The following is a 27276-nucleotide window of genomic DNA, read 5'->3' on the forward strand; positions in this document are numbered from 1 at the left end:
AATGGAAGTAGCCACTACAGCTACATGTTATAACCAGGAAATTTTAATAACGCCTTTATGTTGAATTCAAGTACTACTGTTTTTAGAGAGTTTCTTTCAAGATTTCTTGCAATACTTTCCAGGCTGGTGTGTAAAATCCCTAGTTCATTTTGAAAGAGACATCCTGAAAAAACCCAACCCTCCTTTCAACAGCCAATATTCTTGTGAAAGAAATGGAACTGCCACCACAGCTTCTCAGCTTTAATAAATATCTGGGTCTGTGTCAGAGATGCCTGGGATGGTCTGAAAAGCCCCTTCTGCTCTTCCTTTTACACAGATTCTACTTGTTTCTCCTGCCCAGGACTGGTAGTTGCAGACAACTAGGGTTTGCTAACCTTTAGAGTTTGTAGGGATAATGTTCCTAATAAAGCAGTAACCAGCTCATGATCTACAGCTATCTATAATCGTATACAATCATTCCTCAGTTCCCTGAGAAGTGGCCTGTTATCACATGCTCTGAAAAGCCACTGAGCACCTAAAAGACATCTTCCTCCCTCCCTAATCCAACTCTGAAAATCATTTCCTTAGGAAACCAAGGGTCCTCTTAAAAAACAATTACATTATTCTGAGATACGATGCTTTCCAAATGCATTTGTTAAACAGAAAACAAAACACAGACAATTTTCAACTTCTTAGTGGATGACAATTTTAGAATCAAGCAATTAATTCAAATAATTTCAGATACTTATCCATAATCCTGAACATTTACTTGATCTTTTAGCCATTACCTGCATGATATTAATGATATTACTGACAGAAGCTGTGATCACTTATGTTAGAAGTTTGGTTTTTCTAAGGCATCACTTTAGCTTCTGGAGCTTTGATTGTCTGGGATGATCCTCTGAAAAATACACTTTTTTGTCAACGCGATTGATAGAGACAAGGAAGATTACTAGATCTAAAAAGCACAGGTATATGGAAGGACAAATGCTCTCTACCTCATTCAACTCACTAGGACAACTCATGACTTTGAAGATGCTCTTGTTGGAAAAGTGGATGCAAAGTTGAATATGAGCTCGGTGACTGAGGGACTCGTAACAGCCTCAGCCAGTCAGCTCCAAATGAGACAGCTGAGACCTCTTCAAGATCCCAGTAAAATTCACAGTTGGCTTTATCAGTTCCTTGCCCAGCAGGAAGAGACAAAGTTTCCAGGCAAGCTGAAGGTTAGATAAGGCAGACTGGCACTGCCTGGTTATCCATTTTCAGACAGGATGCTAAGGCTGAATTCCCACAGTGATACACAGGCCTGCTTATGCTGGAAGCAGTATCTCAACAGGTAGTCTCAGAGCAGCTTTGACTTGCTGTGATGCAGGATGAGCTGGTTGCACTTGATTTTTTGTCAGCGTCCTGACAAAAGGCGTCCTGACGTCTTATTAGCAGTAGCAACAGCAACCACTGGAAGGGACAGACGCAGCTGTCATTGCGCTGCTGGAAGAAGCTCCAGTGAAGACTTGTCACTTCCTCGCACAACAGTAACTACTGGAAAATACAGAAGGGGGCTGCCACTGAGCCACTGTTTTCTGTCTAGCAGTGAGGTAGTGACGTAAGTCGCCGTGCAGGGAGATTAGCTAAAAACTCTCATAAATCTTGTAAAGTCAGTGGGAAGGGAAGGAAACCTGAAGCCTCTACTTTGTGTTTATGCCAGCTTGCTGCAGTCTGAACTGGTGTCTGTCTTCTTAGCTGCCCCTCGCTGGAGATCTGCTCCCTGCTCCAGCCTTCACAGAGGAGCACTTTCTAATGAATTGACCTGATGGCCACGGTCATGTTATTTTCCTCTAGAAATCAGGACTGGGACACTTGACAATTTTGCTCCTTCGGGCCATGGCTGAAATACGACTTGTGATAGTATCTGCAGTCATGAGGTGGCCTACATTAGGTCTGAACACAGACACACCAATCACACCTCTATCTCTGAACTGGAAAGAGGTTCAGACACAACTACGGATAAGCTTCATTTAATCAGATTGTAGCTGTGAAATGTCTCTTCTACCACTCTTACCTTCTGGCAGGAAAGACCTCATGTAGACACTCTTAGTCTCAGTAGAAAAACACGCCTGGCCAAGTCAATTCTTACAGGCTGCCAAATGTACAAATCCTACGCTACCAAATGTAAAAATCCCACTCAGACAGAAAATGCAATTAATAGGGAAGCATCACAGACAGAAGACAGAGAGAAGAGAAGGTCAGCCAACAAGGACACCCCTGCTGGAAGGCTTCACAAAAGCACCGTTCATGTGCTCAAGCATCCTGCCTTGACAGAGGCAAATGCTGCTTTGCAAGAACAGAGTTTACACTGACGCTAAACACTCAGAAAAAAAAAAAAAAAAAAAAAAAGATCCAAGCTCTAATTTACATTTCAAATGCTCATTTTGCTTTTCTAAATGACTTTAATCTGATTTCCTAATGACAGTATAACTTGTGAACCATGCCATTGGAAGACAACACCTTGGCTGTGGATGACATTGTTTATCCTTAAGGGAAACATTTGCTGCATTAGACATAATATACGTAACAAATGTGTTTATGAAACGAGCACGAATTTTGTCTTCAGGTTCAAGAAGATTTACTAGTTCAAATTTATCTGTAAATTTGGTGTCTTAAGTGTGAAAACAGTAGTTTGCACGTCACATGAGATATCAGCCTGCTTTTATAGCAATGTATTAGCACAACAGTTGTGAATAAACTCTGGATTTACAGCACTACTACGCTCTTCTGCAAAAGGATACATATAAAGCTGTCACTTCCCTGGCTCTGCTGTCTGAAGTTAGAGGATTCTGACACAAAACACTGCTAAATCTAAGAAAGTGCCTGGGTTTTCTGTCAACGGGGAGAGAGACAGGGCATAGCCCCAAAAAGGAAAAAGCTTTTCTGGAACTGAATTTTAAGCATTCGCTGTAATCCCCTGCCTTTAGCAGCAGCCACAACTGGCAATCTTAGGGGTGACTTTTTTCTCACTTGTCAGGTTGATGGAAGGAAAGATGTGAAGGAAGAGATCTGTAAAAAGTGAGTTCCCTAGAAGCCTGCAGTGCCAATGAAATGATAAGAATGCTAATGTTTAAAAAAGCCTGAACATTTCAGAACAGAGCAGTACATGGACTTTATCAATCTGATGTTTTAATGAGAAGAAAAATGCCACCAGTAGTTTGCCAAGCCAAAATCGCTCTATTTCTAAGAATACCACTGACATATCCCTAGATACAATCAAAGAAACATCTGCTCTCTTTCTACTCTGTTGCTTCTGCTAGAAACCAGGGCCATATTTTAAGATACATAAAAATGGACACGAGTAAATCAGCTTCCAGGTAGCATTTGTGGAATTATATTTGAATGCTCCAACATCTATTTTGAACTGGAAAACAATCATCAGCATAAGGTTTTTGATATTTTTAATAATGATTATGTGGAATTTAAGGGATTAAATAATATAAATGAGATTCTGTAATTTGTTTCACCATCCAAAACCATTACTTTGTCAACTAAAACTTTGTGAACTGTGCCATCCAAAACACTGTGTAATTAAGGTATGCTTCCAGACATAGAGAAAATTTGGAATCCAGCACAGTATACTCAGTCTGAAGACTAAAAAAAAAAATAACAAAAGTTTCAATGGCGTTGTAATTACACAAAGCATTTCAGCATATAAAACACAATGTGAAACCATATTTCTTAAAAGCAATTCCCAGTAAAAGGATATTAACACATCTGATCCTTGAGTTCTTTATTCCAATTTCCTTTTCTTGCAGTCACACAATTATTCTTCATGCTACAGTGCTTCATATGCATGGATGATAAAGCCAAAAAAAAAAAAAATCACTAAAGCATTTAGTGGCATGTATGAAGGACAAATACCTACAGTTAAGGCTGCTGAAGGTTAGCAGTCTTGCTTCACAATAAATACAGAGAACAAAAATACAAGTGGAACATGTCATCAGCATCACTTCCTGATAAATTAAATATTGAGAAGTAACAGCACTATAAGCAAATTGCCATTCCAGACAATTGCATTTCCATGCATTATGTATATTCAATGTATTTTGTGGGAAGTTCTTGTTTTAAAATGCTTTGCATAGTCTTTTGGGCTTAGGGAGTTGTTGACACTTTTAAAAAGTCTTTAAAATACTACTCTCCTCCAGTCGCCTAGTGCTGTAAAGTCTAAAAGAAATATTGAAAAGTTCCCCAGTGCCTGAAACCTCCCTTCCCAAAAGTGAACAAGGTGCTAAAAATCCTCAGCTTTTCATTATGTCAGCCCTCTTGGGACCTCTTTCAAAAATGGGATTTCAAAGCTGAGATCCTTTAAGCACCTCTGAATACTTGATTTGTAAATATAAAGGGTCCCACTGCCATCAGCGCAGCTGTCCAAAACCAAAACTCAGAATTATGTCTAAGTGATCTAGAATTGCCTTCCCAAAAACAGCACATTAGTATTACCCTTCGTTACCAGCACTACGTAAAACCCTATCTACGATAAGGGTAACTGCTGTAACAAGTTACTGTGTACAAAATATAGAATTTGGAAACATTCTAGAATAGAATTTTTATAAAATAAATTGCCTAGAATAGGGACAATCTCCATTGAATAGATAATGGGTAGGAAAAGAGGAATAGCTTAAATGGCATTCATTTGCATATCACAACCCCCCTGCAAACTAACACCACTAAAATGCCCATATACACAGAGTTTTTGTACCACGCCAGTCAGAATACTTCTTTCCTGATGAGAGAAACCATCAGACTTGTCTAGATATTGTGATGTATCTGTTCTTAATGAGGATCACTGTGCTGCTGTTTACATACCACTAAGTGTAAGACTCTTCTCACTTAAGGCACTAAGGAAAACACCAACTCCATACACTCGCCTGCAGCTGGGCACTTACTGCTCATCTTGTAAGCAGCACTAGAGGCCCTTCCCTGGTCCTTAACCCTGGCAGAATTCCTATAGCTACTGCACACATTTAATGTACAAAAATGTATACAACACGATTTCATATAGACAAAGGATCCCGGTATGCATTTCTCAGAAATTTGATCTCTGATTGGCAACCTCTCCAGGAAGAATATTATGGCTATAGAAAATTATTTTCTTTACCACAATGTGTATTTTCACAATGGCCCGAAGCACACAACAAACAGGATTATATCTAAGCCCAGGGTATGCGGGGAACTCTTTAGGCATAAGTACGAAATCCCTTTCAAAGTTAAAAGGAAACACACAGTGGAGGAACTGCCCTCAAATCCTCGTAGGCAGCTGAAGATAGGTTTCTTAGCGTGCTCTGTAAGATAGTAAATGAATTCATCTTTACAGTAACACTGCATCTTACTGATTAGAAACCTGCTAGATAGATGGGGTCCTTGATCAGATACCACTGGTAGCATGGTAATAACACTGCTGAACTTTAGAGACACTGAAATTACACGTATCTGTTCTCAATGTACCTTCTGAGCCATATTTCCTGTACTAATGAAGCTAACATTGTACTTCTGTCAGCACAGCAGGTTTCAGAGCAAGTAGAAGAGAGAAGTATTATTTATCCTCACTCTTCACTCATCTTTAAACAAGCCAGATACATCTTTTTGTCAATTTTAAACCATTTTGAAGGACCCTTCTCCTTTGTTCCTAGATATTCAGGTCTTTTCTAAGCATTATCATTTTTCATATAAAAGTTCTCTAAACATCTGACTATTTCCTTCATTACTCATAAAGGAAAAAGTGTTATACAAGGCATCGCCACTTCCACCTTAAACAGTTGCAAGCCCCAATTTTCCCCTTGACTCCTACAGTCTTCTCTGGTATGTGGATGGTGGTCACTAACCACATTCACATTCGCATGGCTTCTCACTGCTGATTATGCTATTCCTCTTCTGACTGATACACCTGAGTTGCTATTTACTTCCTAAACTATTAAGGAACCCACATCCTACCTCATTCCAAAGCACGTGAGTCCATTCCCCTGCCTCCACCTTTATCTAAATAATAATAATAATAATTATAATAAAAAATCTCACAAACATAGAGTGAATATGGATCAATTCTTCACAACAGTCACGCGATGGGATGTTGTTTTACAACTTTTTCAACCTCCCATTTGGATTTTTAAGGAAGGATTCTCTCCTCATTTCTCTTAAAGCCCAATCTCAGAGGCACAAGCTACAATCCTGATTTTCACCTTTGGGCATTATCAGGCTAGAAATAATGATTACTGGAACTTAAAGTTATTGACAAAGACCCAATTTTCAGACACTTGTGTACTTAACTTTAGATGCAAGTACTTCCATGGCAGTGAGACCAGAGTCATACTGCGCAGTGGATGTGCAAAAGTGTTTGGAGAACTGGGATCTTTATTGTAACTAATGATAAGTGAAAGAAGAAGCAAAACAAAACACAAACAAAACAAAACAAACAAAAAGACAAAACATAATTTTAAGATGCTATGAAGACATTTTTATTTTTATTTTTATTTTTTTTTCCCTTGAAAACAAAGAAATCTGACTGAACACTTCCTTACAGCTAGGCTTTACTGCTACATTTATTTTCTTTTTCCCTAGGAATCTTATGCAACTGCAGACTGTGTGAAAAACAGAACTCAAATGAATGACTATGTGCTAAATGCTCACTGCAGTGAGATGTGCAATTACAGATAGCTCTGATATCCTGTAAACAAATGGGCTCAAAGCAAAAATGGTTCTGGCTCCAGCTGTAATATTTTGAAAACACATTGCTGGTATCACCTAAATAAATGCTTTGGCCATTAGAGTGGAAAGGGTGACACTTCAAATTGTGCTTGGATATGAAATTTAAAAAGCTTAAAAAACATTCACCAAAAGGAAGGCACTTATCCGGAGCATAGGACGCATTTATTTTGCATAAGTGCACCAGATGACAGGGGAAGTCTAAGCGATTTTACAAGTGATTTAATAGAAGAGACAGCACATATGATACACTCCATCTTTCTGAAGTTACATAAAGGAAAAGACCAAAAAATACAAACAAAACTCCCCATAAACTTCTTCCTTCATTATTCATGAAGGACAGATATAGTGACTTATAATTTGTGGACCTTGAGATGTTTTTTTTTTTTTAAACTGTGGTCTCTTAGAATTATGTACCACCACATTGGCCCTGATACTTCATAGCTTTTAACTTAATTATAAAACAGACAATGCATAAGATGAAGTGCTGTCACTTCTTAAGTCTTTATCGGATTAAAGTTTGTCTTTAAACGTATGACTCTACCAGTGATGCACTAAAAACCCACGACAAGTAATACAGTGGCATTCCGAAACAATATGGCCCCAGACTGAGGCTGGTAATGATGACACGCTTTCAATGATTCAGGTCGGAGAATCAAAAACCTATTTCAGAGCGAGGGAATAAACATAAAAGCTCAGTTACAGCAGCCTTAGCGAACACAGTGCTTACTCCAAGTTTTATCCTGGCAGCTGTCAAGCAGTTAACATTGATGAAAGTGCCTGCAGAACCATAAAGCATTATTATTACGTATGTCATGCCCTGAATTCTTTCTACCTGTATAACATGATATAGTAGAGCAGTTTGGATATGAAATATTTCTGTATCACTACCATAAATCATAGTGCACTAAAATGCCATAGAGCTGAAAGGAAGTGCTAGAATTACTGCCAATGCTACTAACACTAGAAATCAAAAGCTGTCAGATGCTATACGCTTAATATATCTCTCTTCTGTACCCATTTAAAACGGTAAAGACCCCCTCAGAAGCAATGAACCACCTCATTACAAATACTATTACTTAAATTGAAGGTTGTCAGCCAGTAGCCATTTACTCTTTTAGAGGCTTGATTACTTCAGAAGACAACAAGCTTCTAAATAGTGCATGTCCGCTAGCACTAAAATACAGAACATCCTGTGAACAATATTACAAGCACAAGACAGTTTTAACACATTCTTTTAATGGGCAATGTAATTTTTTGCTACAACAGCCTTTTGTCACTTAGTAAAAAAAAAAAAAAAAAAGGAAAAGAAAAGACACAAAATGCGCTTATCTGTAACTTCCACCCCAATTTAAGGATAGAGGTAATATTTCAACTAAAAGCTACACAGCCAGATGACGCCTGCTTTAGTATTTGACCCATGTGGAAAGATTGAATGAATTGGGGTTGTTTAGTCTACAGTAAAGAAAACTGAAGGGAGAAATGATAACAGTCTTCAAATCAGCTGCACCAAAGAGGTGAACAAATTGTTCATGCCTAGGGAGGATGGAAGAGGATAGAATGGTCTCCTGTTGTAGATCCTCCTCTGATTTTGTACTTTACAGATAGTGCTTGTGCATATCCACGAGTTCAGTGTAGTTCTCAACACACTGTACTGTCTGCTTTTGCAAAGAGTTTGCAAAATCTTGAAGATAGTTGTGAGTAATAAATCAGAGAAATAGAGAAATCATATTTTTTAAAAATAGTATTTCCCAGTTTCATCTGGGCCATTAGAATTAGAATAGTTCAGTTTGAAAGAATTAGAATTAGAATAGTTCTGTTTGTTCTGTCTGAACAAAGATTATTGAGTCCAACTGCCTGACCACTTCAGGTTTAACCAAAAGTTAAAGCATGTCATTGAAGGCGCCATCCAAATGCCTCCTGAACACTGTCAGGCATGGAGCACCTCTCCAGGAAGACCATTTCATTCTCCAGGCAGGCTCTATGTCTCCAGGAAGACTGGCCATTCTCACAGTTAAGAATTTTTTCCTAATATCTAGCCGAAACCTCCTCTGAGGGAAGGTTTCCTTAGTTTAATTCTATCTAATTCTTTCTTTCCAGTTACTACAAACCCTACTGTTTGTCAGAATTTTGTCTACCTTCAGTTTGGTAATCACAACATCAAATTCCTTAAAAAAAGAACGTGTAGTTCTCGTTTTAGCCTCAGAAAAAAGATTTTCCATGTACATGTAATATTGAGTATTCATTGAACATATTAAGTTTCTGTCTTTTTTATAGATTTCCCATTTCAACAGTTGTATCTTCTTCCCAAAATTAACATTATCGTGCATACACTTTCCAAAATAATGTAAACCAGATACTGCCTGATCTTGCTATTTTCAAATCTCTTCAGTGCTATGAAGCACTCATCTCATTCTTCCCATCCCACATACAATCTTGTACAAAATAAAACATATTTACACCTCAGTAAACAGGGAAGCCATCTTTCCAAACACTAGTATTTGTAGTGAGAGGGAGTAAAGGGGAACTTTGGGTAGTACTCTGGATAGCACTGTTTAGCATACTTGCACCTTTCCACATTAGAAGTATTAGATGGAGCTTCCTGGCCAGACCATCTCTTCTCTGTTGTCTTTCTAGCTCATTGCTTGTTCCCCTGCATGTTGTGATTTGAACCAGTCTACTAATATGACTGAATAGTTCTGAGAATGTCCCATCAGCTATTACTTCTTTTAGATTCAAGATATAGAATTAGTAACTGCTTCAGTTCTTCCCACCTTTCTGTCAATATTTTCCTCATGACTTGCATGAATCTGTGCTATCAGAAATGCTCTGTTCCATTTAGGTCTTTCCTTACCCACCTTCTAACCATTACCTTCAAATTACTGAATAATATTAACATGCCCTCCTTTATGTTCTAAGGGGAAGCTTTTTCCATTTTCATCATACTTCTCAGAACATGCCACAGTCTGTAACTTTTGTTTGTTGGTATAAAGATACATCTTCAGAGCAGATAAATACTAAATAGGCAACGGTAATAACAGTGGATTGTGGCGAGAGGAAAATGGTAAGATTTCATCTTCTGAATTTTAATGATTTGAGATGTATGTGATTAGATATATATGTGGGTTGCAAACTATTTAGTTAAAATCCTTAACTACTTCGTTATCTAAAGAAATATGTTATCAGACAAATAAAGTTTATACCCAGCTACTGCAAATTTCAGTAAATCTTTGGATTTTGTTATATTTCTGTTGTAAATCTTTGCTCCAGAGAAAGTCAAACACCATCATGTGATGGTGTAATGAAATGGAATCATAATGCTAAATTCTCAGTACCTTATCATACTGGCAGAGAAAACACTCGGTTTACTCTGAATAAACTCTCACATTCACATATTCTTTGGAAGTGCACTAATGTACAGAATAATCTTGCATAAAACAGTATATTTCCCGGTCTGCTTTCAGATTTAAAGAATATGTGATGTACAGCAGCCATTAGCAACAGGACCAAAGTACTTCCATCATCTATTTACATATGAATTGATTTTGCTTTAGCACTAAGCCAAACAGGTAATTAGGTAAAGAGAGACTGGATAAATGTCTTGAACCATACCCTGAAGTCCCATATACCCCAGTGCTGAAAGTTAATCAGTGCAGGCAGGGTTTCAGTAAAGCCCTCAGTTTTTCAGAAGGAGAGCACCCACTGTATAGGTGAGGTGCAAAAACTGAGGCCCAGATTAGTCTGGTCCAGGCTAGTTTTTGACCCATGAGTTCCAGTCATAGATATTTTACATCTGTTGAGAGCAGTGGGTCTATCTGAGTCAGGCACTGGTTACACCAGATGATCACTCAGTGCTATACAATGTGGGACCACTGAAAACCCCTCTTTGCTGTGCCTGATAACTGAGGTTTTGCTGGAGTCACCTTACGAGAAGTCTTATTGCACTCAGGAGTACTAGTGCAGTTACACACGGGGCAAAACTGAAAAATGTGTCAGTAACAGATGTGGAAATCAGAGGTGTGCATTAGGGTACGTCTGTGGCACTCTGTAGGTGGGGCCAGGTGAACACTTTTGCAGTGGATCTTTCCAGTGTCTCCATTGACCGTGCTTCGCTCCTGCTGCAGAGAGGCCTTGGCACGACCAGCTGGATTCCCTTCAGATGAAACTATACCATAAGACATGTTGCCCCACGCTCTTCAGCCGTGAGTCAGCATTCAGTCAGCCGGACAGACCACCCGAAAAGCACACATCAGCTGCTCAGCACCAAGCATGGTGACCACACACCCACCACGGCTGCTTGCTCGTGCAGGCCCAGCCCCCAGCTGCAGGGCTGGGCAGCGATGGCAGCGTGGCCACAGCAGCACAGAGCTGCCCTGCTCCTCCAGCACTGCTCCCCAGCTCCGGGACAGCTCTGAACCAGCGCCAGGCTCTGTCGTGGGGCTGTGCCATGCAGGCCTTTTTTTTGCACAGCTACCCAGTGTGATCCTGAGCACGCTCACGTATGCCACTGCAGCGTGTTAGTATATGTTAATTATTTCTCCTTCATATGCTGGAATTTCGGAGGCCACAGATTTCACCGTGTTACAGCTCGCACATTTTTCCGGGACTGTCAGCACGTTACTTTTTTTTAGGACAGATCCCAAATGTGAAAGACTTTGGAGCAGAGAAGGTGACAGGGCTGCACCAAAGCTAAAGCAGCTTGCGACACCGGGCTCCCTGCTCCCCATCTTGGCGGGCGAGACACCGGGGTCGCAGCCACCAGCTCGCTGAGCTCTTTTCGGTGCCGCTCCCCAGCGAGGGGGCTGCCCCTGACCCCAAAGCCACCACCAACACCCGCCACCGCCGCCCCGCCCCTCCCCTGCACCCCCCCAGAAGCTAAGCAGGGCCCGCTCCGGCCGCGCGGCGGATGGGTGACCGTGGCCCCCCCGCCACATGGCGCTAGGAGGAGCCGCCCGGCGGCGGGCGCAGGCGCCGCGGCGCTCCCCTCAGCAGCGCCATGGCCGGCGGGGGGCCGGCGGCGCTGCTCGGCGCCATCGCCTGCCTCTGCTTCCTGGCCCCGGCGGCTGCGGGATTCAAGAGGAGGGGGCCCAGCGTGACAGCCAAGGTGAGCGAGCAGCCGGGCGGCCACCAACGAGCCCGATCCCATCGGGCGGCGCCCCCCTCTCCTCCCCTCCCCTCCCCTCCCCTTCCTTCCCCCTTCCCCGGCGGGTGGGTGCCGGGGGGGTCGCACTGGCGGGGCTGCTTCCCCCGGCTGCCCTGCGGATTATCTGCGATTAATGGCACGGTTTGGCCTCACGTCAGGCAGCGCTCTGCTCCTCCACCCGCTGGGATATCGCCCTCGGGACCTGGAGGACGCCGTGCCCGGCGCCCGCAGAGCCTCAGGGAGCCCCTCGCACCGTGCCAAATCTCTCTCTTTCCCAGGGATTTATTTGCTGTTCCCCCCGTGGCAATCATTGCAGATCTGCGGGCATCCCTGCTGCCCGAGAGCCTCCTCTGGGTCGCTGGGGTCACCCTGCGGCGGTGTGTGCGGTGCCCAGGGTGCCGTGCCACCGTCCTGCCCTCCCCTGGCCCTCCTCAGCCCTGAATCATTTCTAACAAAACCTTTTGGTGCCCCTCAGTGCAGCCCTACGGTGGTTTTTCCACGTGCAATGTGCTGCGTTTATCAGGAGCTCGTTTCATTTATCATCGTGTTACCTGGTCAGCAGAAATCACGAGACCTTTCTTCAACAATCAACCTTTTTTTTTTTTTCCCTCTTTTTTTCCCCCCTCTGATTTATTACTATTCGTCATTTTTTCCTTTTGATGTAAACCCTCTTCTCCCGGTCACGTACAGGTACGTTCACCATAACCTGGCTGGTGTCCTGGGCTCTTTCATTTCAGGCATGACACGCTTACTGCAAATTGCAAATAATATTAAACATTTACATAAATATTAATCAGACGCCTCCTGTTTGTTTTCTGAGAGTTTTCAGTGAAGATCCTGGCCAGGCATTTTTGGAAATTTGTGACTGCCGTGCTAGCTCACTAAGCGTGCCATTGATTTTTCGGAGAACTTAAAGAGACTTGCTGAGGACAGCACAGCTTCTCAGCGCAGGCGTGACATGCCGGAGACGTGCACAGGCACATTTTGCAGTGTGTAACTGGGAAGCGCAGTGCTTCCCAACACCAAGCAGGTAGGACAGGTGCGTGGGGTGCAGGTGGGAAGCCAGGAGCTTGCTCTGTGTTCACAAATGTAAGCCCAAGCAACGCAACGTGGAAGTATGGGGCTTGCTGCTTGGCTGAGCAGCTCTGCCATCTGTGGGACCTCCTGCCTGGGGTAGGTTTCAGAGGCATCTTTGGGCTCCGTGGCAGCGTTTGATATTGCTCCTACCTGAAGGCATTGTTCCGTGACCTTGGTTGTGTTGCCAGATGCTCACGTATTTCAGGCACCCTGGACAACATTTCCGTGGAAATTGAGGTGTGTTGGGAACACCTACGCCGACGATAGATAGCCCATAGCTAGGGAGTCCTGAGGGCAGGACTCAGAGGGGTACATTTATTAGGATGTCAAGAAGTCAGTGAAAGTTTGTTGTTAATACTTGGGGAGCCACACATCTAAGAATTATGTTATTTAGTGCCAAGTGCCAAGGAAATGAATGAGGTGAACCAAAAGGAATTTTATTTTATTTTTGTATGTAGCTTTTATAATGTTAGCCAAAAGTTAAACAGTCAAAACCACATGGAAGATCAAGAAACGGTAGAAATGTTTAGTAGGGGAACATGAAAGAGACATTCACATTGGAGAGCCTGTGGTCATTTATTATCATTATTGGACTAATTTCTTAGAGTTGCAGACAAGTAATATTTGGTCGAGTGCCACAAGGAACAGCAAATACCACATCATAGGAATACACATTGCCGTTTCCTAGAAGTTGTAATAGTTTTTATGTAACTTTTTCAGAACTTCAAAATGCCTCATTTCCTGACAGCTGTTCCTGTTTTCAGTAATTGTTGAAACATTTTTGCACATTCAGCGATGCCTTAAGATATTCTGAACTATATTAAAATGCCTTTTAAGCCTTTTGTCTGTTCCAAGTACGCTTTTTTAGCGACACGTACATAGAAGACTGTGGGCAGCCAGCTACCTAGAGCAGCCTGGTTATTTCTCTGGGCAGCATTGAATTCTTATGTGGGAAAGTGACATGTTGCTGCAGCAGGAGGGTTTTCTTCCCACTGTTTGTCAATTTAATGAATTGTAGGCTCTCCCCTCTACTTAATCACATACATACAAATGCCTAAAACAGTAAAGATTGCGAGTGGATGGCAAGCTGTCGTCTGTGGGATGCATCAGCACTGTAGTTCTTTGTCATGGCCCGTGACACTGGAATGGCAGCATTTTTCTTCCTTACTTCCTTTCTTATTTCACGTTTTCCATATGGCTTTAAACACATGCATGTCTGGCAAAAAGCTTCCTGAACCTTGCCTTCAGACCCATGATATAACAGTGCCATTCAGCCCTTAAAAACAATTAGAAACGAAATGTGTAGCCACCCGTTCTCGGACAGTTTGCCTAATCTGGTTTTGATGGCTGGAAGGAAAACAGCACCCTCAGGGACTGAAGGATGCTATTAATATAGATCAGCCAGAGGCTGTTTCTTACTGTTGTGCACTTTGAAAAGCTTGGTCTTTTTGCTGCACTCATGTTTGTATCTCTTGTGTTCTCTTCACAAAAACATCTAGGTGTTCTTTGACGTGAAGATTGGAGACAGAGATGTTGGCAGAATTACAATTGGATTGTTTGGAAAGGTTGTCCCCAGAACTGTGGAGAACTTCATTGCACTGGCAACTGGAGAAGTAGGTTTGCAGTTTTCTTTCACCATGTGCTAAAGTTTGGATATGGGAAATAAACACCCGTTAAATGCCAGTTCAGCCGTGAACTGTCCATCTTAACTCAGCGGGTCAGTGCAGGAGAGCCATCCCTCAGGCTCTCAGTGCTCTGCTGTGTAAGGCTCAGAAGTCCCTGCAGGATGTTTCACAGGATGTAATTATGGGAAGTTGGGTATCAGCATCTCAGTCTGTCCCTACTGTGCAGATCTAGCATGGGGAGGCACTGTGGTTGGGTGAAGCTACCTGCTCTCTGGCTCTGCACCCCAGCTGCATTCACCTGCATCTCACTTTAGTTTGTTTCTTGCCAGTATTTCTCTCAGGCGGTGGTGTATTCTCTGACATGTAATGATTCACCATGGGCTTACGTCCATATGATCACATACAGCGGTATGTTATATTCATTTAAAGATGTATTTCATTTTCTTAGAGAGGATATGGATACAAAGGAAGTAAATTTCATCGCGTGATCAAAGACTTCATGATTCAAGGAGGGGACTTCACAGCTGGAGATGGATCAGGAGGTAACATACTCAGTATCTGTCAGTTTTCCTCTCCTTTCTTCAAATGCCTACAGAAAAGATAGGCAAAACAACATTTTCTTTCTTTCTTTCAACTCCCATAAATGAAGAAAACATTTGTTTTGGAAGCATCTAGTACTTTTCCAAGCATCTTGGAGCATAAGCTGAGACTATTTGGATTACCAGATTACACATAGAGCTTCCTTTGTCCTAAACTTTTGCGGATAGCTCTTTTCTGTCTGACTTGTTCAAGCAGCATGGCTTTGCGTGGTGGGTTGGAGCCTCCTGAGCAGCTGAGCAGCTCTCACGGCATCCCGTCTCCAAAAGATGGACATCTCTACCTTCCCCTGCGCTGGCTTTGCAGCAGTGCTTCTTCCCTGAGGCAGTCACTGCATGTATACACAAACCAGTTTAAGTTAACCTACGGAAAACTAATCTGCGATGAACGAGTGGAAGCGCATAGAGTGAAGGCAGGTAGGGGAGGCATAGTCCGTGCTCTCTGTCCTCAGCTCAGCCATTTCGGTGGAACTTTCTGAAATGTGCTGCGGGAGGGAATTTCAAACCAGGGATAGAGAAATCAGAAAAATGAGGGTGTTGCCCTCTCTTTTTTTTCTTCTTGTGAATTTAAAACTTCTGCCTCCCGAGCCTCTGGAAGGGCAGTTCAGCCAGCCCTAGTGCAGCATCTCTTGCATTGCATGCATTCTGGCTTCTGATTTCTTCTCTTCCTTTACACACATATTCTTTAGGCGCTCCGATTTGAACTGTCTGCATACAGTGTTAGTGATTTCCCCGCTGGGACAGAATGGAAAACACACATTCCTTTTCCTTGCAGCGAACAATGGGGAAGGCTAAAATACCAAAGACACAGTTTTAGCATTAAAGGTAGGCAATGTTTGTTTGCCTGCTCATACTGTTTATTGGGATAGCATCTGGCAGTGTGTTGGGAGCAGTGCCCCTACTGTGCAAGGCACTGTACAAATAAAGAATGCGACAGCATTCTCTTTTCAAAGCGGTGGTGGCTTAAACATGACTAACGCTTTTTCATCTAAACTATTTTAAAACACCAAAATCCTCATGTAATGTTTGCACCAGTACACACTGTCTTTTGGGCTAGCTTCCCTCTGGTCTCCATACATTCCCAAACGTCTAAAGTAATTTTGTATACTAGGAGGAAAATCTTATAAAAGGAAATACTAAAATTGTCACAAAGTATGGCTACTTTATTTTTAGGGGATATAATTATGTAATTTAAATTTGTGGAAGACGTTGAAGTATACTGTTGTTCAGTGCTGTATGTTAGCAGGACCTTTGAAGAAAGATCCTGAGTTTGCTTGTTAAATTCAGGGGCTAAAGCATGGTCAGCTTAAAATATTCTCTCCTTATATCTGGTGTTTTATCTTACCTTACTTTTTACACATAAAATGTTTTCAGTTTGCAGAGTGGCTGATGATGCAACAGTGATGTTGCTGAGCTTACTCAAATTCATTAATTCCTTAATTCATTAATTCTTAGATCTTTTAATCTTTAGATCTTGAATTTGTACTTTGCTTTTCCCATTTTTGAAGATGTTTTTTATTATTATTTGATATATTTATATATTTTTTTTATCATAGGAAGAAGCATCTACGGAGAAAAATTTCCTGATGAGAACTTCAAGCTCAAACACTATGGAATTGGTTGGGTTAGCATGGCTAATTCTGGCCCAGATACCAACGGATCCCAGTTTTTCATCAGTGTGACAAAGCCTTCCTGGTTAGATGGAAAGCATGTAGTATTTGGCAAAGTCCTTGATGGAATGGTAAGTTAAAAGTAATGGTAAGATTAATTGAGGAAAATTTGCACAGTATCTGTGTTAGCATAATTTGCCCTCAATTGTTCAAGACAACTTGGTGTTAATCTAATGTGCATATGGTAGAAAAACAATGTGAAAAGCTTGAAGCTGGAAGATTTAGAATTGAAAGAAATAGCTGAAGATGATTACAGAAATGGAAACTTAAGTCATCCTTTGGCTTTCACACTTCTTGTTTCAGACCACTAACCACTGAAATCAGCACCAATACCTTCGCAGATTACAAATAGACAAAGCTCACGTTCCCCTTGTAGTACTGCTGTTAACCATGAAATAAATGTATTTCTACAAGTGAAAATCTAACTTTGTAGCACATGCTAATTATGGATAAGACTTTCGTTGGCAGGGTTTTTAGAAGCATGTGAATGTAAAGTATACAAACATATTCAAATTGTTTAAAAAGTTAGAAATCTATGGTTAATATCCTCAAAATGTGCACAGCAGCAAAACTGATCAAATATATGATTGCAAATGGAATATTTAAGTTCAAAAATGTTTTTTCCAACAGATCATACTTCTCCTTTTAAATTACTCCATTTAATCTGTGTTTTGAAATAAATGGGGAAACATGACTTGCTGCACTGATCAGTTCTGTGGGAAGTTTGAAAATCTCATCAGAACACTTTCCTTCCTATCCCCTCCTGCATATTGAATGCAGTTCTTGTGAGCTACAGTAGTAGCTGAAAAATTTTGAGAGATTTAGGCTAAGTTTTAGTTTTGTTAGATTAATGGGCAGATATCCAAAGACAGATAGTCAATATTTCTAACTGAATTTTGTCCTTTAAAAATACTACTTTAATTAGTTGCCTACCATGAGGCCTCTGCCTGTCTGGCTGGCAGGCATGGTACTGCACTTAAAATCTGTGTGTCAATTATACTGAAGGTGAAAGTAGTCATCAGATTTCTGTAAGCCCAGTTGTGATGTAGGATTAGAAAAACATTTACCACTCATCCCTTATGGTCAGCTTCTGCTCAAAGACCTCAGATAAGACTCTGTATGTGCTAGGCTGATCAGCTGAAAGGATAGTTTTAGTTACTCCTTGGTAATATTTTGTTGGCTTAAATTGTTTTTATAGAAGGGCAAACAGCCAGCCATGTGCTTCTGCCAACTTTCTGTGGGTTCCAGAGTGGCACTACTGGTACCGTGGAAAAAGGTGTCTGTGGGAACTGAACAGGGAAAAGGTCTCAGTTCAGATGTTGCTTAATAACCAGTAATGCTAGGAGCACCTGGGTGCTTACCTGGTGCCAGGCTCAAGTTATTGGCATTTCTGTGACTAAACAGAACTTATTTTTATGTTTTACGCAGTCTGTGGTGCACTCGATAGAACTTCAGCAGACAGATGAACATGACCGCCCCCTTCAAGACTGTGTGATTGTGAACAGTGGCAAAATAGCTGTGAAAGAGCCATTTGTAGTTGAAGTAGATGGCTGGTGAGACCAGCAGTTGAAATGGAAAGTAAAATCTAATTCTTTGGGGCCCAGATTTCTGACTGACCTCGATTAGCCATTGTGTTTTCTCCTTAAAACACGAGGCTATCTGTAGACAATGCTTATCATTTGCCACATACATAGTAGATAGGGCTGTTTCTGTAATAATTTGATGGACCTGTTACACCTTGAAAATCAAGACATACCCAGCTAAATCCTAAATCTTGCAGAAAAGGTCTCTCATGAAAAATTTTAGAAGTACCTCTGTTTTTTTTTTTCAACATTTGAAACAGTCGTGTTGTTTTCTCTGGAAATTTTTGCAATTTTTGTTTTCAGCTTTTCAACTGAGAATGTAACTTCCTGTAAAAGTATCAGCTTCTTTTAAATACGTTTCTCGGGGGGGGCAATAAAACAAATGTTTTGAATAAATAAACTTGGATTTCAAATAAATACTGAAGAGGGTTTTGGTGTGTGTGGTTTTTTTTTTTATGTTTGTTTTCCACCTTTTTTTTTAAAAAATTTATTTGTTTTCACTTCAGTTGATTCTACAAACTGTGAAGGGGTGCTGCTTCTCAGATGAGTTTGTAAGATTTGAGCTGGGTGGTAAATTTCTCTAATCTTAACTTGTCAGATAGTGTTCCTACTGTCTTTCAAAAAAGCACTGTGTTCAGATACAATCCTATACTCAAGGAAGAACAGCTCTTTCTATTGTTAAATACGATCATCAGTTAAACACTGATAAAAACAGAGGAGTCCTTGGTTCTACAGCATGGTGGATTTTGTATCATGGCTAATCATGTTATCTATGGGAAAGCTCAGACACTTTCTTTCAGTTTTGCTGTATGTTAGAGATGAAACTTCAGATTCATTATTTTTGTAACGGTTCTTAAGTACTCTTACAAGCTGACAGCTTAACTGGTAGCTTTTAAACAAGGTTAGCGTAAGGTTCCACTTTGGGACAGTTTTGTCTCTTTAATGAGTTAGACAGTGTTTTTCATCAGAGATATGGACTTCTTTTCTCTTGAGGTTTGCAGCATTTTAGAACTTACTTGAGACATAAGAGCTGGCTCCAAGATCTGGTGAAGGATTCATCCACCTGCACCCAAGGCAGCACACCACTTAACTTAGAAGTGCCTGGTCTCCTGGAAGATGTCCTGCAGGCCATGCGAGGTGTTCTGACTTTGCACGGCGTAGGGTAGGAGTGAGCACTATGCTTGTAGAGCTGCCTACTGGCACCCTCTGTGCTTGCAAGTAATCAGGAAAACTGCAGGGACTTATAAAAGGTCCTCTTAAATTCAATTGCAGTTACAAGGATAATTCTGCTGGTTCATCATCCACAGTCCTGAGGCCTTTCCTGAAGGTAAATACTGATGCTTTTTTTGGAGATCTGTGAAGCATTGCTTTCTCTAAAACATCACTAGAGGAAAGCTCCAGATTTGCCTAGTATTAGGCAATCAGACTTCCCTCTTAACGCTGTTCAGGTTGTGCTGTGGATTTGTTTTTTTTTCTACTAAAATGTTCCAGGTAAGACTCAAGAAAGCATCACTAGGAAGCAGTGTTTGGAAGTAAGAGCAAGAACACTTTGTACCCCCTTAGCCAAACAGCTTTCTGCTGCTACCTTTCCTGGAGGTTGATCCCTCAGACAGGAAAGAGAGCTCTACCACCTGAACAAGTCCTGCAGTCACAGGTTTACCTCTTAAGCAAGTCCCAACTTTTCACCATTTCCAAGCAGCTTTAAAACATGCAGCAGGCAGCAGCAGGCAACCCAGGTCTCCAGGATCCAACTTCTGTCAGCGCCTAGCTTAGCTGCTACTGCTTTTGTGCAACACTATTTCTCTGATTAGCCCAAGGACATAGCGGCTGTTCAGTCACACTGTTTTATAAGTGCAGCATATTCGGATAGCGTGCTGCTGGGAATATTAGATGAACAGGCAGCCAAGTATTTTATCATGCTTTGTGTGGCGATGTCAGAACCATCCCTGATAAGTTCAGAAATATCTTGTTGGAACACAAATGCACAAAAAATACACTGAAGCAGTACATTCAAGTTCCAAGTAATTTATTTTGTAAACTCCAGTATCACATATACAGTTTCCAGTTAAATCTGAACAAATACATATATACACAAGTACATGTATATACATGTATATGTTTTATCAAGTTACTAATTAATTATTGTCTTGCATTAGCTTACCACAGAGCTGCGTGCTCTGTGACTCATAAAATGTTAAGATATGGAATACAGTCTGCAAGTCAACTCAGAGTAAACATACACATACAGATTATTTGTCACAACGAAATTAGATGCATACATGTAAATGCCATGTAAAATCGCCTGGTCGATCAAAAATCATTTTGACTAAAATCTAGACAGTTTTCTCAAAGAAAGCTATGCATTACAGAATTGGAAGCATGTTTTCTAACAGGAACTCTCCATACACCTGCGTTGTCTCTTTTCCAATCTAATATTAAGGAGCAGACTCAAAATAAATTAAGAAAAATTAAAATGCTTTAAGATATTTTCAAATTTTTCTTGCCTTTTTTTTTCCCCTCCGATTTCTCACGCTCTCTCTTCAGTGCCAGCACTTTCAATATATCCACTGCCAGCAATGGGTACATGTGCTGGGAAAAATCCAGGTACAAAAAAGTTTAGTGTAACTTATGATAGAAATGATTAAAAAGTAATTATTTTAATTATTTTCAAAGGGTAGTGTAATTCAGTGTATGACTTTCAGCTTTTAGTGTTAAATAGTTAGAGCATGTCTATATATAAAGTATAAATAACTTCTATACTGTTGTTTCCATATCTTTTTTTTTTGTTTCCTTAAAAGCAGCAACTGTAGTGACTGATTTTATTTTGAAAGATATTATGCTTGAACTGAAGCTGAGGTTGTGCCTCTTGATTTTGAATGTAATTATCACATTACAGAACCTTATTCTTACTAGTATCATTAAGCATGACTCGGAGGCTTGATTCAGCTTCTTCTAGCCACGTATCCCTTCTACCTTGGCAGTAAATGAGGATAAAATATTCCATGTAGGATGCCTTCTATAACGACATTAGGAAAGTCATCTGAAAGAAAAGAAAAGAAAATACCGTGCTTTATTATCTATGTCAGTGCAATAGGCATTCCTGTGAAACTTCACTAGGTAAAGCCTAGTATAATCTGGGTTACTACATCACTCAACTGTTTATCCGTGTTGGGGATGTGCTATTAGTAATGCTGTTTCAGCACTAAAGCCACTTTAGTGTAGCACTGGGTATTGCATGAATGCGCTGCCAGATTTGTAGCTTATTGATTTAAAGGGATGTTCTAATACTTAATGCTGCTAGGCTCCAGCTCTTTATCTGAATCTTTTCTCACAAGGAAGATGGATTACACTGGCAATTCAATTTCTAACAAAATCTCAATATACTTGAAGGAATTCCGAGATTGCTACTGGGAATACTTCAAAGCTGTTTTTCCATTGTGGTTTACAGCAATGTTTAGACTGAGAAGACTTGGGGATGCCTATACCATCAGAGATGATTATTTGAGGCAGAAAAATTTCAGGCTGACTAATCAGCATGAAATGTCACATGTTAGAAAAAGTCATCCTATATTATATGAAGGCGAAAAAAAAAAAAAGAAAAAACTTCTCACCACAGCTGCAGAGGAAACAGGCACTTAAATTTTCATGTTAAATTTAACGTGAAGGAATTACCTGATGAAAGACAATATATCCGCACACAGGAATGGCAGCATGTACATTACTGAAGTGAAAACATTTTTCAGCCAGCTCCTGCCTTCTTAATGAAGGGTTGACTTAAATCACCGGGCATTGGAAGTAAGAATTTCTGATCACATTTTATGATCTCAAAATTGAAAGAATGGTTCTAATATAGAACTTTCTACCCTAATTAATTTTTTTACTTCAGCTATGAGCCTGAAGGATATTCAAAAATGGGCAGATGCAGCTTTCATAAAAATCATCAGACACTTGATAAATTAAAGTACTAATGTGGGTGGGAATTAGGTTTTGCCCCCTAGTCCTGCTGCTAATATCATTTTAGAGCTAAAAACAGTGAGCAAAAAGTAGATTTGGACTGAGTTAAAAAAAATCCTTATTAGCTTAAAGGAGTTAACACATCAGGTATTAACAAGGTAATTCAAATGTACTACAGGCTTTACAAACAGGTATTTTAGGATGTTGACATGAACTGCAACCTCCATCTTAAACAATACAGGCATAATTTTTCCTAACTTCTCATAGTTAAGTCGTCATTATACATTTCCTGTTAGTGTTTTGAATCCAATAATGATCTCTCGGGTTGTGCAAGCTCAGCTATCCCAGATCACCCTGATAGGGTAACTCTACACTGTTACCATTAATGTTATTAAAAAATAAACCAGGAAGAGCAGTTTGACATTTTCCTTCTAAATTAAATGCTGAAGTTGCAGTAACCTGCATTTCCTCGTTCTGTTACGGTATGTACTACGGGATGTACAGCAAAATAGGTATTTAATAAAAAGAGATACAACTTTACAGCATCGAATCTACTGCGAGGCCTTGTTGCTTTAAAAATCAAGCATATTAATTTTGTTAAACACAATAGTACACTGAAACACAGTCTTGCAGTTCTATGATATGTAGGTAACTTCAGGAGCTGTCAGAACAATTTTCAAGTAAGTGACACTAAATCTGAGATTCTATTTTTCAGCATTTTAGATTTTTCCCTCCGTTGTCCTTCAGAATAGGTGCTTATGTTATGCTTATGTAGGTGCTGTGTTAGGTACGTCATGAAAAAGTCAGTCTGAAAACCAGTGATGTTTGTAATTGTAAATCTAATTTTTGGAAAGTTGTCTAGGAGCATAACAATGCCTAAAATCCAGACATTAAGATAATAGCAACATTGTCCTTTATAAAGACAAATAACAGTACAATGGGGAAAAACAGATTATTACGTTCCAGAAACAGCTATTTATTTCATTAAAAATCCACAAATACACAATTTCCTATTTTATCAAAAGATGTTAGCACAGGCATTTCTGTACCCAGGAAAGACTAACTCCACTTCTGATCTAAACAACTGTCATAGCTGACCTTCTTCAAAGAGTGAATGCAATGAATAGTTATTTGCTAATGGACACTTACTTTTCGTCATAGAAGAACCTTGGCTGCTTTTTACAAAGGAATCTATCAAAGTGGGAACTGAGCAGAGACAAAATTTTAGAAAGCTCATTCTGTATTTTCTCTGTGGTACAAAGAAAGTCGATTTAAAGGCAACAGTAGTTGTGTAAAAACTGTTTTCTTTCTGACTAGGCTGAGTCAACTCAGAGGAGCCTCTAGACCTAGTGGTTGTTTTTTTCCTCCCCTCTTTTAAAACTAGAGCTCACATTCTACTTTGTGTTTTAATTCATTAAATATTAAGGTAAAGAATAATTTGCAAGTGAATTTGATATTTTAGGGTCTTCAGATATGGCAAACCTGACATATAAAATTCTAAATACTGTATGTTAAAGACAAAAAAAGGCTACATTGGCAAAAGCCTTAAAAGTCCTTTGTCTCAGCTGTCATTAACAAGGCCTACTTAATATTTAAACACGTCATGCAACAGAAGAGACATTTATCTTCATCCAAAATAGAGCAATACTTAAAAAATGTAGTTACAAAATTCACTGTAAAGCTACTGACGGTTTCAAGAAAAGGAAGTTCAGCCTTACTCATAGTACGCTTTAGGAAAGGAAGATAAATACCCTCACAGAACTGCAAAACCTTGAGCACAAGTCTTAGAGCAAACCCTTACATGTGGGCTGGAAACACTAAGCACTATCTTAATGTTTCAAGATAACTGTACGTAAAGCCCATTTTCTCCCTTGGGAATAATTTGGAATTAAATGACATTCATAATTTACACACTGTTCTAGACGAGTCCAAGTCTGCAATTAAGCAGAGTGTTAAACAGTAAGATTACGATAAGCGCTGCAGCTCTCTCTAAAAATTAGCCTAAGTAGCATCTGAAACAATTTTAGACAGAGGTAACTCTGTGGGTGCCTCTGCATTAGTGCTGTCATTTTGGGTAAGGAATGACTCTGCCAAGTGACTCTTCTAACCATTTCCACTTGATGTTGGTTCTTCAGTTTTGTGCTCCCTACTCCAGCCTCAAATTGCCTTTCAGTCCCTGTAACCAGGCAGCACGAACCCAAGAGGAAACAAAACTACCCTACAATGTGTCTGCTGTGCACCTCAGTGACACAGGACTTCTGCACCCACTCTTTCACTCTGGAGCTGTGGCTTTATATGAAGACTCCAGGGGTCAGTCCTGTTGGGCCACACTACTTGCTTAAGTGGACACAGGCTGCAAAACAGACTGTTAACTATGTAACTACGCATATAACTGGTAACTGCCCAAAATACATGAGCCTGGACCCAGTGGTTTTGAAGGATAGCTTGGAAATCAACAGAATGACAGCATGGCTGAGGCTGAGGGGGACCTCTGGGGGTGCTGGGCACAGCAGTGTGCCCAGCACCACGTCCAGGGGGCTTTTGGAGGTCCCCAAGGACGGTGACCCCACAGCCTCTGGGCAGCCTGTGCCAGTGCTTGGTCACTTTCAGCCTCCTGTGTGCAGGAGCATGAGAGGCACTGGGCACCACTGACTAGAGCCTGGCTCTGTCTTCTTTATACCTTGCTGTCAGGTATTTATATGCGTTATCTTGAGAAAATCTCAAGAAAATAAAGAGAAAATCTCACGAGAAAATCTCACACTTGACTGGCTAAGAAACTACAAGCAAACACTTGTTTTCTTCTATACTTGCTCTTTAAAATTTCATGATTTTCAGGGTAGCTCAAGAACCTAACTTTTGATTTCAATAGATGGTATTTTATACAATCAAAGAGAATACCATGTTTAAAATAATCTTAATTTAGAGCTCAGGGTGAAAGTTCTTCCTTGAAAGTATATTCATACCCATAATGAAAAAGGATGAAAAGTCAAAACATGTATTTTAATACAAAATTTAGTAGAAATAACACTTCTAACAAGTAAAATGACAAATCCAGGTGTAACAGAGTACTAAAAATATCATTTTTTTCCCTGCACATATATAATTCTAGAAAGAAGACAGAGGATAAGCTCTCTAAATTAATAATGCAACGAACTTTAAAAAAATGAAAGGGAAAAAGGTTTATAACAAGTTATTTCAAACACTCTTTTGAACCATGTATTAAGAGATGAAGGCTAACATAAATGTCCTGTGAACACATCAATTACGCTTAAAAGTATACATTCTTTTTTCTTTTTTCTTCCCCTAAAGAGCTCTAGAGGTTATAAATGATAAGAAATAGTAATAATCCAAATGGAAACACAAACATGCTCACAGTAGATCGACTGGTGTTTAGGGAAAAAGCACTTATAAAGGACCGGGCCTCTAAGTTCAAATCCTTCAGGCAAAACAGCCCAAAGGGTCAACAAAAAAAAAAAAAAATGTTCTTAGTCTCCTGATTTGAATTCTCAGTAGATTTGTCTCAGAGAACAAGAGAACAACTAGGAGAGAAAAATCCACCCTTTTATAAATCACCCGCCCCACTCAGTGCTCTAATGGTTTCCTACACAAGAACTATTGTTTTATTGGCAGGTTATTAGATTTTGGACCTGTGTCGTTTGACTACGCCTGTATTAATAATAATGTGGTTTATGCGGCGCAGGGTCAGATCAGTAAAGCACTGTTAGCAGATGACAGGTTTGATTACCGTTGGCTTTAGGCAAGACATATGGATCCCTCAGGAACAGCAGCACAGGCTGGTGGGACAGTTTGCTGGAAAGGTCAAGAACAGGGATGTCAGTATCAAGGGACAGTAAACAGAATATTCTACAAACTAGCTTTGATAAAGTGAGGTGATCAAGCTGCTCAGGACTCGTGCTGGAGCGTTTCTGCACACCACTGCTGTCCAGGGGGGCGGACGCCACCTCCCAGGAGCAAGGCTCGCCGCTGTGCCGCCACAAAGTGAAACCATTAATTTGAAATTGGGGGTGAACAGGTCACACCCAGGAGGGGTGGCGTGCAGCCAGCCTGAGTCTTCCCGATCCTGCTCTGCTTGCTGTAACACAGACAAGAACAACTCAGCCAGGTACCGCTGCCTGTAGGCTCTTCTGGCCACTAAGCAGGCTCGAAATTTCACCGTGTTTTTCCAGCCTCCTTCGAGGCTGCTGTATGCCTTACCTGGGTAGAGTGACCAGCGTCCCAGGACTGTCTCCCACCCTGCTCACACAACCCACAACCTTCTCCAGCCAGTGCCAGCCCTCTCTGGTCTGCTCTGTGCATACACTTGCAAGGCAGAGCAACCAGATTCACAAAGCTCTATCAAATGCTTAGGGAAGATCCCAAGCCTCTAAATAACTTCTGTTAAATCTCCTTGCTACAAAAAAATACACTTCAATGGGTAAAAACACTCCTAGAAATATTTCACAGCTAACAGGATTCTGTTAGGGTTTTGTAAGGAATTTCTATATATAAGCATAAGGCATGCTCAATTCACAGCACAAAGAGATGGAGCTAACACAGCTGATGAAATTAGCTATGACATTTAACAAAAAAATATAATTTCAGTACTAAACTACTTTTATTTTGACAACTGCAAGGAAAATTCAGGAAATGCCAATAATTGCAAGTAGTTTATTAATCTGACATCCTAGAAAGATTAGAAATCGAGCTCACCTTGATTCTTCAGATTCTGTTTCATCGAAAGAGCTGCAATTAAAGTTAGAAGAAACTTTAGTTAAAATAAAATTAAGCCACAATCAAAAAAAAAAATAAATCAACAACACAACAACATGCACACACACACACACACAAACCCCACCAATCAACCAACCATAAAAATAAACCACCACCAAATCCTTCAAGAAC

At 40.4% G+C, this 27276-nt stretch overlaps 2 protein-coding genes across 3 annotated transcripts in view; one reads left to right on the forward strand and one right to left on the reverse strand.

Moving 5' to 3' along the window:
- Positions 1 to 11671: 11671 nt before the first annotated feature.
- Positions 11672 to 18849, forward strand: PPIC (peptidylprolyl isomerase C). Its single transcript, XM_027446296.3, has 5 exons — positions 11672 to 11830; positions 14446 to 14559; positions 15020 to 15113; positions 16724 to 16908; positions 18266 to 18849. Exons 1-5 carry the CDS (start codon positions 11723 to 11725, stop codon positions 18392 to 18394), a joined length of 630 nt encoding a protein of 209 aa, XP_027302097.1. The 5' UTR covers positions 11672 to 11722; the 3' UTR covers positions 18395 to 18849.
- A 1580-nt stretch (positions 18850 to 20429) lies between these two features.
- Positions 20430 to 27276, reverse strand: part of SNX24 (sorting nexin 24) — a 93626-nt gene continuing 86779 nt past the window's right edge. For both annotated transcript variants that reach the window (XM_038170568.2, XM_038170566.2), the window contains 3 exons: positions 27085 to 27117; positions 26120 to 26184; positions 20430 to 21460 (listed from right to left, as the gene is read on the reverse strand). In XM_038170568.2, coding sequence (XP_038026496.1) covers positions 21390 to 21460; positions 26120 to 26184; positions 27085 to 27117 — 169 coding nt within the window. In that variant the 3' untranslated portion in view covers positions 20430 to 21389. The remainder of the gene's footprint in view (positions 21461 to 26119; positions 26185 to 27084; positions 27118 to 27276) is intronic.

Source organism: Anas platyrhynchos, chromosome Z (assembly GCF_047663525.1).
Source record: "Anas platyrhynchos isolate ZD024472 breed Pekin duck chromosome Z, IASCAAS_PekinDuck_T2T, whole genome shotgun sequence".
Classification (NCBI taxonomy): Eukaryota; Metazoa; Chordata; class Aves; order Anseriformes; family Anatidae; genus Anas; species Anas platyrhynchos.

What these genes read in the sequence shown, in the direction of transcription:
- PPIC (XM_027446296.3), top strand. Translation starts at nt 11,723, where the DNA reads ATGGCCGGCGGGGGGCCGGCGGCGCTGCTCGGCGCCATCGCCTGCCTC. An exon ending in GGCCCAGCGTGACAGCCAAG is followed by an intron (nt 11,831 to 14,445) that starts GTGAGCGAGCAG and finishes AAAAACATCTAG; the next exon opens with GTGTTCTTTGACGTGAAGAT. An exon ending in GCAAAGTCCTTGATGGAATG is followed by an intron (nt 16,909 to 18,265) that starts GTAAGTTAAAAG and finishes TGTTTTACGCAG; the next exon opens with TCTGTGGTGCACTCGATAGA.